Below are 10,292 nucleotides of genomic sequence, written 5' to 3'. Positions count from 1 at the left end.
ACGGACTCGATTACAATACTTCCTTTGTTTACGCTCGGGAAGTAAAAAGACAAGAGTAAAAAGCGAAATAAATAAATTTAGTTCCAGCTGACCACTTTCAAATGAAAACATTTCCGCAAATGAACGAAAAACAATGGTTTCACTTTTAACCCATGGGAAATAACCTTGACATTTTAATGGTTGGTTTTACCTGAACTTGGTTGTAGATAAATAATCATCGCGTTAATACAGCCCGTGCCAAATAATAATTTTAAAATGCTTTTAATTCCAAAACTGTAACAGTGCATGCGAACAAAAAATTTCCCAAAGGCCAATCAGCAAAAAAAAATTCTCATTCATATTAATTTAGCAATAACAATCATTATTATCTATCTATCTATCTATCTATCTATAGCTAAAGGTCCGATTAGGCAAAATTGACCGGTAAACAGTGAATCGAAGACTAATTTCAAAAGTCCCCGAGAATCAATACCTCTCGAAAATTTCTGTTAATCTAGTTTCATATTACATTAAACCGACATTACGACAATTTCATCATTATAGTCCACAAAACTTCGCCTATTAAGAAACTTAATGGAATATTTATGAAACGAAACTATACGTCCTCTTTTAAAACAAACAGTTCCAAATTCCCCAAAGATTTCTACTTGCACTTAGTCAGACAGCAAGTACCAATAATGATTAGTTTTCACTTTCTTCACTTAACCCATTACCCATTGTATTGCAGTGTCAGTACTTGCTGTTTAATTGTGCACGCACATTACGCCTCGAATAGTCCGTGGTATTTACTAGAATTTCAAGCAGGTGAGTTATATTAAAGTTTATAACCTTGCCCGAAGGTAAATTTTCCCAACATTTTTTATTGCATCAAATTAATTATACGTTGATGATAAATTGATATCAGAAATCGTTTCATTTTAACGCAATTTGTTTCTACACTCGACTCAAACGAGACTATTTTATTACTTATTCATGTCCTTTGTACCGTACTTATATTTTCGTTGCTCTCTAATGTCCACTAATCACCAACTCATCCAGTATGAACCCATTTTCTATTTACTAGAAAAATCAATCGCGCCCGCGTTTACCATCAGTCCAGTGCTGGTAAGTACGACTGTCCCAACTCCCTTTCATTTTCGTGGCTTTTCCTTGACATCCCTTCTAAAAAATCTAACTGGTTTTAACAAGGACAATGTTGTTTGTTATAGGATGCTAATACCAACTTTAAATTTAAACTATTCACTTCTGATACAAACTCTCGTCGGCGCTTTCGTGATACTCGTCGTTTTAATAAAGTTCTTCAACCGCGGAACGTACGCAAAATTCGCGAAAATGGACCGGAAAACCGTCATCATCACCGGAGGGAACGGTGGCATCGGGAAAGAAACGGCCAAAGAAATTGCCAGAAGAGGGGCGAGGGTGATTTTGGCGTGTCGAAATCTGGAAACTGCGAAAAAGGCTCGGGATGAAATTGTGGAACAGACGAATAATCAGGATGTGGTTGTGAAAAAACTGGATTTGTCGTCGCAGAAGTCGATTCGAGAGTTCGCCGAGGATATTTTGAAGACGGAGGCTAAGTTAGATGTTCTTTTGCATAATGCGGGGATGGCTACTGATAAGATACAGATGACGGAAGATAATCTTGAGCTGACGATGGCCACTAACCATTTCGGGCCGTTTTTATTAACGCATCTTTTGATTGGTGAGTAAATACTTATACACGTCATGTATAGTGGACTATTTTTGAAATATGTAACGGTGCTTTTTGTGACCACTATGCTAGGTGAGTCACTAAGTGCGCAGTCTTCGATATCTCATTAATTATTATTATTAGAGATGGAAAGAAGTCAGAGATTAAAGTTATACGGTTCTTTCAGTGGTATACATTAAATTAATTTCGACTATATAGAGTGTTTTGTTTTCGAGGCATAGCACACAAGTTAGTTTTTTAAATAGAATGCCCTGTATATTTTTATATATTATTATTAGCCTCTATCTTAGCTTTATAATGACAGTTTATTTTTGAAATTTCAATGCAACGTTGTCTATTCCAATGTTTTTGATTTTTTTTTTAGCAAAGCAAAGGTTCACAGAAAAATCGAAATCACGTTATTTTTAAGATTTTTATAGCAATATTTTCTGAAGACAAACAGAGGTATCCCATTTGTTGTTGTGTTAGCAATTAAATAAAATTTTTAAATGCAGAGTGTTTATAAAAATAATTAAACTTTACAGTTTTCAGATATCGATACATATTTCACTTTTGTCATTAGACAAACACCCTGTATTGTGTTGCTACACGCTACTATATTTTTTGTTCTCTTATTTTCAATATGTCCGTGTGTTCCTTAAAATAGTAAAAACATTATAATAATTAATAACTTTAAAAATAGAAAACATTTAAAAAAAATAGAACCCTTTCATTAATAAAAATGTGAAATTGTAATTGGTTATAAAACCTAGGAGATAAATCGGAATTCGCAATATATAAAAATATAAAGGTGTTTAGTGTTACGCCTTAAAAACAAAAATCTGTCTACAGTTGAAAATAATTTTGGTATGTGGTTTTCATAAAATAAGATACTCCTAAACTTGTAGAGTATGAATCCGTATTAAGTTTTCACTCAAGTCATTCAGATTTTTGGAAAATCAATCAAAAGTGTATAACAACATTTTGTAATTTAACTTTGAAACTGCAAAACTGAATGCTCTGAATTCTCGTAAACGTTTAAGGTTATCGTAAATCGTTAATCAAAATTTATTCGTTTATCCCCTCCTAAAAAATTAATGACGTCATATCAAAATTTTGCCGAATAAATCCTCTTTGAAATATGTAAAATACTATGGGTCTTTACTTGTGATTTATCACTTTTGTTCAGTGCACTCATGATTTTTAGAATTATATATACAGGTGAGTCAAAAAAAAAATAAATAAATGAGGCAATTTAAGTAGATTATTGATTAAATCAAGAACGAATCACTTCATTTTCCCGAAAATTTGGGAATATAGTTCTGTTATTATTAGTATTGCACAGCACCTACTCAAATTGATATGCGTGGCAAAAAATTTTGTAATGCTACTGTAAAACTTCCTTGAAACAAATTCGTAACACGCTTCTTTATCTTTATTTTAACATCACATACATATTGTTAATTTAACTTATAAGGTAAAAATAAAATTCGTAAAATCAAATCTTAAATTTTTAGAAAAATCTGGATTTGTTGTGCTGTACTTCAGGGGCGGGGGATGTTCTGTCGAAATAACCTTCAACCAATTTTTTTCCATCTCTAATAATAATGCATATATATGGAAGAGCGCGCGCTCAGTTACTCACCTGTAATTTTAACGATATTCACCGTTTTTCAGAGCTTGTATTAAAAAATCGTATACATTTCGACCGGTTTTTTAAGTTTGTTGCAGTTGCAGCCATAAAAAACTGGACCACTAGGTTTGACCAACTTTTCTAAATTAAAAAAAAATAGATAGTATTTTGTTTGACAAATATAAATAATTCTGACAAAATCAAAAGACAAAAAAAAATGTAAAACTCTAACATGACCAATTCTTGGAAGGGACGCTTTGCTGCATTCTAGATCACACATTTTTCATTTATTAATCTAATAATACTTTAATTTCTTTGATTCGTTATCTAATTAATATCCAAATGTTATTTCGATTTTCTAGAATAACTCTCTTATAAACAAAACCAAATCCTTTTATGTCTATTTTATTTGTTAGTTCTCTAGTTTTACTATTTTTGATAATTCGATGATATTGATAATTGATAGGAATTTTCTTATCTTTATTCGTTTTTTACACTGTGCCGGCTTTCCTGGATTTTTCCAAAATATCATTTTATGATATATATTTTTAAACTGCTAACATGCAAATTAAATGAAAAAAATTGGTCTAAAGGGTTTAGAGAGTACTTCACTCGCTGTCGGAAACGTGACGACTGCATGCCTAAATTTGCTCATTCATTAAATTTTTTGAGCCACCCTCTATATCCAAATCCAAAAAATATGAATGGAATAATAAATTACAAGAAGAGACTCATCATATTTTGTACATTTTAGATAGGATTATTCGACAAACTTTTGAGCTGACGTCATTAATTTTTTGGAGGGGATAAGCAAATATATTTTTACTAAAAATTTATTATGCTCTTTATAACCTTAAAACATTTGCAAGATTTCAAAGCATTCGGTTCTGTAGTTCCTGATTAAATCAATAAAATAAATTTACCCATTCATTAATTTTTTAGGTCACCCTGTATATGCAAATCGAAAAAATATGAATGGAGTGATAAATCACAAGAAGAGACTCATCATATTTTGTACATTTTAGATGGGATTTATTTAGCAAAATTTTGGGGTGACGTCATCCATTTTTTAGGGGGGATCAGCAAATATATTTTAATAAAAAATTGACCATGTTTATGATAAATTTAAAACATTTCCAAGATTTCAAAGCATTCGGTTTTGTACTTCCTGATTAAATCAATAAAATAAATTTGCGCATTCATTAAATTTTTTGAGTCACCCTGTATATGCAAATCCAAAAAATATGAATGGAATTATAAATTACAAGAAGAGACTCATCATATTTTGTACATTTTTGATAGGATTATTCGGAAAACTTTTGAGCTGACGTCATCAATTTTTTGGAGGGGATAAGCAAACATATTTTGACTAAAAATTTATTATCCTCTTTATAACCTTAAAATATTTGCAAGATCTCAAAACATTCGGTTCTGTAGTTCCTGATTAAATCAATAAAATAAATTTACCCATTCATTAATTTTTTAGGTCACCCTGTATATGCAAATCGAAAAAATATTAAAGGAGTGATAAACCACAAGAAGAGACTCATCATATTTTGTACATTTTAGATAGGATTTATTTAGCAAAATTTTGGGGTGACGTCATCCATTTTTTAGGGGGGATGAGCAAATATATTTTAATCAAAAATTTACCATGTTTATGATAAATTTAAAACATTTCCAAGATTTCAAAGCATTTGGTTTTGTACTTCCTGATTAAATCAATAAAATAAATTTGCACATTCATTAAATTTTTTGAGTCACCCTGTATATGCAAATCCAAATATGAATGGAATTATAAATTACAAGAAGAGACTCATCATATTTTGTACATTTTAGATAGGATTATTCGGAAAACTTTTGAGCTGACGTCATCAATTTTTTGGAGGGGATAAGCAAACATATTTTGACTAAAAATTTATTATCCTCTTTACAAACTTAAAATATTTGCAAGATCTCAAAGCATTCGGTTCTGTAGTTCCTGATTAAATCAATAAAATAAATTCACGCATTCATTAATTTTTTTGGGTCACCCTGTATATGCATATCCAAAAAATATGAAAGGAATGATAGATCACAAGTACAAACTCATCATATTTTGTACATTTTAGATAGGATTTATTCGGCAAACTTTTGAGCTGACGTCAACAATTTTTTGGAAGGGACAACTAAATATATTGTGATTAAAATTTTATCATGCTTATCATAACTGTAAACCATCTGCAAGATTTCAAAGCATTCGGTTTTGTAGATTCCAAATTAAATGTCAAAATGTTGTTGCATAATTTTGATTTTTTTTCCAAAAATCTTCGACGTTTCGGGTAAAATCTCAATTCGGACTCAAAAACTACATGTCTAAGACTATATTATTTGATACAATTTAAAACTTAATTACTATGTACAATTTTGAAGTGACGTCATTACATTAGTGGTGGGGATGATTAGACAAATTTTGGTTAGGGTTTTACCATCTACACGATATACCTAATATAAACACAAAATTTGACAACAATCGGCCCAGTACTTTCGGAGATTATCTGTCTAATAAAAATCCAGGACGGCAGACAGACGGACAGACGGACAGACAGGCGGAAACTGGAGACCCATTTCTTCGTCTTCTAGGGGTCATGAAAGATCGAGAAAATGTAAAAATAGAGAGTCGGCCGACGGACTCGATTACAATACTTCCTTTGCTTACGCTCGGGAAGTAAAAAGCTGTCTAAGTAATGGAATTACTGGATTTAATGGCAAATAAAAAATATTGTAGGGGTTATACAAGTTTATTGATACTTATATAGATCAGTACAACTTAAAAATAGGGATTGTTCCTCTTGTGAACGTCAGAGTCCGGACGGGATTTTGCTACTCTATATAATTTGCAGCTTCGTAGGGCGGGTGGAATTTGTAGCTCGATGCAGTCCCCTCGTTACGGGTTGCGTTGAACTGCGGCTTTCCGCGCAATTCACTCTTCAGGGAAGGAATCGCGTCATTCGGCGCAATCGCCTCAGTACAAATCTAAGGGGAGTATTAACAGTACCATTATGACTATAAAGGTGGTCTATAAGTAACAATTAACTTGTAGAATTATACTGTCGAAAACTTACTGGGTCTGATTTATATATATTATTTTAAAAATTATAAAAACTATTGCTTTTGTGTCTAAAAAATCAATTATGCCCATTTTAATCATTTTAATTAATAACTATAGAATGTATTGATTTTATACCTAAAAATCAAATTGTCCTGAACAGGTATACTTATATTGTACAGACAGATTTGTTCATCATCTTTGGGATGCAAATTGTTTTCGTAACAATTTGTCCATAGTACAGTTAATTATTAATTTTACAGGCAATTTGTTGCGTGTTAATTTTAAATTTTGGTTTGACACTAGCATTGCTAAATTTTAAAACTACGTATAACAAATATTGTTGATCATATAACAGCTGAAACCTGTTATTGTAAATAACGCTGATGATACTTTCTAAAAACTATTTGCTGCTACCGCAAGAAATCTTTTCAAAGCGTATTGTTATTATTTCAATGTATATAGACACTTATTACTGCTTTAAAGAGTTGTGGATAAAAATAGTAAACTAAAAATATATTGACAGAAGAAGAAAGAAGGAATGAAATACATTTTTTATGATATCTGTTTGTGTAAACACCAATCGAAAATCATGAAACGTTCTCACGGTATTCAACGAAAAATTGTACTCTGGTCTCATTAAGTCATTACTTTATTTTTTTATTAAGCATATTTTCTGAATTATTAAGTTTGGTAGACATAATTGATCGATTTGAGGTAAAATATACTTTGTGAAACACTCAAACACAATAGTAGTTACCTATAATAATCATTCATAAATAAAGTGTGGTCAATAAAAAAACGTCTTCAAGTCGGCGCTTCATGTTTGGAGAAAAACAATTGAACATCCAGCGCCAGTTAGAGGTCAATTTTTGTTGATGATGATCACATACAATGTGTTGTTGTACTGAAACAGACAAAAAAATTGTTTAGGTATACACAAATAAAGGTCAACAACTTGAATATTTTCGTCAGTGATATAATATGCATGTATGTGTTTAATTAAAAATTGTATAAGTGCGTCACCAGACTTTGGTTAAATTATTCAGCTATGCAGTTATGCATTTTAATTTTACCATGTGGAATTTTTGTCTTAATGGTATAGATACATATATTATGGTTATAAAGTACAGTCATCAGTCTAGAAATTGGCAGTTCATAGCCATCTAGCAGCGTTTAAATCTCTAGCCTATGATTACGTACTTTTAGCTACCAATGTATAAAGCCGATGTAATAGTTTTCATTTATCATTGCACTTTAACAGTAATAACAAAATACTATCGATCCTAACAATGGAACTTTTTTTGTGTTGACCTTCAGAGCTAATACAATCACCCGGGTAAATCTTTCATATAAAATATATTGTTTACAGACTGTCACAAAAAGTGAAATGTAGTGTAACACTATCGATTAAATTTTATTTTGTAGTTTTTGTCAAAATATGAGCGACGATTAATTTTCTCAAGTTCAAGTCCACATGGATATATGTTTTTATTCGACAAATTTATTTATTTGTTGACGACATTGTCCATAATAAATTCAGATTAATTTGTGATAAATGATACATTACAACAAATACCTAACTTTATTACAATACAAAATTTAAGGATCTTTCATGCTTTATTAGAATTAAACATCTAGCACCTCTATATTTCTAATCATAGGTCCATTGTCAATAAATACGTCTCCCTTTTACACCTCAAATTTTTTTAATGCCTTAAAAACTATTATTGCTATCACAATTTTCAAAATGGTAATAAAATTTCTCAAAATTGTCTTTAAAATATGACTCGCGTGAGAATAATTGTCTTTTTACTTCCCAAAGGTAGGCGAATGGCTAATTTCATGATTCCTCAACTTTTTTTAGTTACTAGAGTTTGAAAAAGTAGATCTACCGTTTGTGTCTGTCTGTTTTCTGTTGGCGAAGACTGATTGTTATAAAATTTTTTGCTATGTGTTTTTATGTGGATATTTACATGATTGTAATTAAATTCTGTTAGAACCATGAATAGGTACTTAAAAATTTCAACTGAACTGTTTATAAACAATAAAACAATAATTATTATTACACATGTTGATGTGTAATAGTCAAAGTTTTACACATTACAGATAAAAAATTCATTCATTAACTGGTCTTACAGTAATTATACTCAATGAGTGGGACTGTGACGTCGAATGCGATTCGATTCATTGTTATTTCATTAATTGCCCTTTTAGCAAATTACAAAGTGACTACCAGTCACAACTACAGTTGAAACCGAAAGTAGATCAAAAATTTACCGAAGGTCAATAATATCACAAAAAATTGCAAATTATTTAATCAGTTTAATGGCAGGCGTAAATGTTTACAAATCACGCAACTCTAATACAACTTAAATTAGTAATTAAACTTGTTTTGTTTATTTTTGTCAATAAAACACAAAAATATAATGAAACAACATTTCATATTTAAAAAGGTAAACAAGGAGAACTCGCAAAAAACGAGAAAACATGAAATTACGTAAACAAATAGTAGTTAGACAGCATGTTGCCATTCACATTTTGAATTTCCTCAAAAACAGTCTCACAAAGCAATAAATTTTTATGCACTAATACATATATTTCAACAACAGTAGTTCTCCGTTACGCAACACCAGAACAGACCCTGAAACCTGGACAAACCCATACGGAATTCAAACCTCAAAATCCCAACGACGCATAACTCGCGTAATGGAATTTTACATTTCCGTATTTTTGCAGATCTCCTCAAAAAGTCGGCCCCCAGCCGCATCGTAGTCGTAGCCTCCGAACTCTACCGGCTTGTCTCTCTTAACCTCGACAACATCAACCCAACAAGGTCATGGTTCGTCCCACGTCTGTATTACGTCTCAAAGTACGCAAATATCTGCTTTACCAAAGAACTGGCTCGCCGCCTCGACGATACCGGGGTTACGGCAAACTGTGTACACCCGGGGCTCATCAACACGGGCATTTGGGACAGCGCTCCGGCTTGTTGCAGATGGGCTGTGAGGCTTGTAGTTAAGGGTTTCTTCAAAACACCCGTGGAGGGGGCACAGACGAGCATTTATGTGGCTTGTTCTGAAGAAGTTGAAGGTGTTACGGGGAAATACTTCGCGAACTGTAAGGAGAAAGGGGTCAGTAGAGGGGCTGACGATGAAGAGAAAGCTAAGAAGTTGTGGGAGTTGTCGGAGGGGTTGGTTAATTTGAGGCCTACCGATCCGAAGATATGAAAAAGAGATTATGTACAAATGTTCTTGTTAATATATATAGTTTGACAAATAGGTGTAATTTTTTTATGTTATAGTATATTGTTGTGTTCTGTAAACAATTTGTTACGTAACAGATGACTTGAACCGGTCTCTTGGTTCTACGCTGTATTTAATATAAATCAATAAATAATTACAGGTGCCATCATTTTCTTGTCCACACAGGTTTGCGTGTGTTGTTGTTAAACGATGTTCAAATATGACTCAGAACATCATAATTATCCTGATCAGAAACAAAAACGCTTTTGTGTATTTTTGCAATTTTTAAAATCTGAGCGAACATCGAAAATACATTCTCCGAACTACTATTTGTATTATCCGCCCTTATTTTTTGCTTTGGGTACTTACATTTGTGGGTATACAAAAATCGTAAATGCTAATGTTATGGCAAATATGTATAGTAAATCGCCAATTAGAACAGGTCTATTTATTCGCTCTAACAACTTTTATGACTTCAGCGGCTTACGCCAAACCACCCTTATAAGTCAAACTGGCTATTGTATAACTTAACTTAGTTGACATATACGTAGTAAAACTTTTCAAATCCATTATGACAACTGTTCCGTCTTCGCGAACACATTTATTACCCCAAAAATCCCCATATCGGTTTGGGCC

General features: G+C 32.0%; 1 protein-coding gene across 2 annotated transcripts; it reads left to right on the top strand.

Annotated features, from left to right (window-relative positions):
• The first annotated feature begins 715 nt into the window (after nucleotides 1-715).
• LOC135125662 (retinol dehydrogenase 14-like) lies at nucleotides 716-9,820 on the top strand. 2 transcript variants are annotated; one of them, XM_064051311.1, is made up of 3 exons: nucleotides 716-804; nucleotides 1,209-1,702; nucleotides 9,151-9,820. In XM_064051311.1, exons 2-3 carry the CDS (start codon nucleotides 1,210-1,212, stop codon nucleotides 9,639-9,641), a joined length of 984 nt encoding a protein of 327 aa, XP_063907381.1. In that variant the 5' UTR covers nucleotides 716-804; nucleotide 1,209; the 3' UTR covers nucleotides 9,642-9,820. The 2 variants fall into 2 exon arrangements, with proteins under 2 accessions (XP_063907381.1, XP_063907382.1); XM_064051312.1 differs by lacking the exon at nucleotides 716-804 and adding an exon at nucleotides 1,027-1,104.
• Nucleotides 9,821-10,292: the final 472 nt, after the last annotated feature.

The sequence above is a fragment of the Zophobas morio genome, unplaced genomic scaffold, assembly GCF_036711695.1.
Source record: "Zophobas morio isolate AGI-343-1 ecotype UQ-CSIRO unplaced genomic scaffold, CSIRO_AGI_Zmor_V1 ptg000009l, whole genome shotgun sequence".
Lineage (NCBI taxonomy): Eukaryota > Metazoa > Arthropoda > Insecta > Coleoptera > Tenebrionidae > Zophobas > Zophobas morio.
The sequence above is the reverse complement of the archived record's forward strand: the minus strand, read 5'-3'. Positions and strand labels throughout refer to the sequence as shown.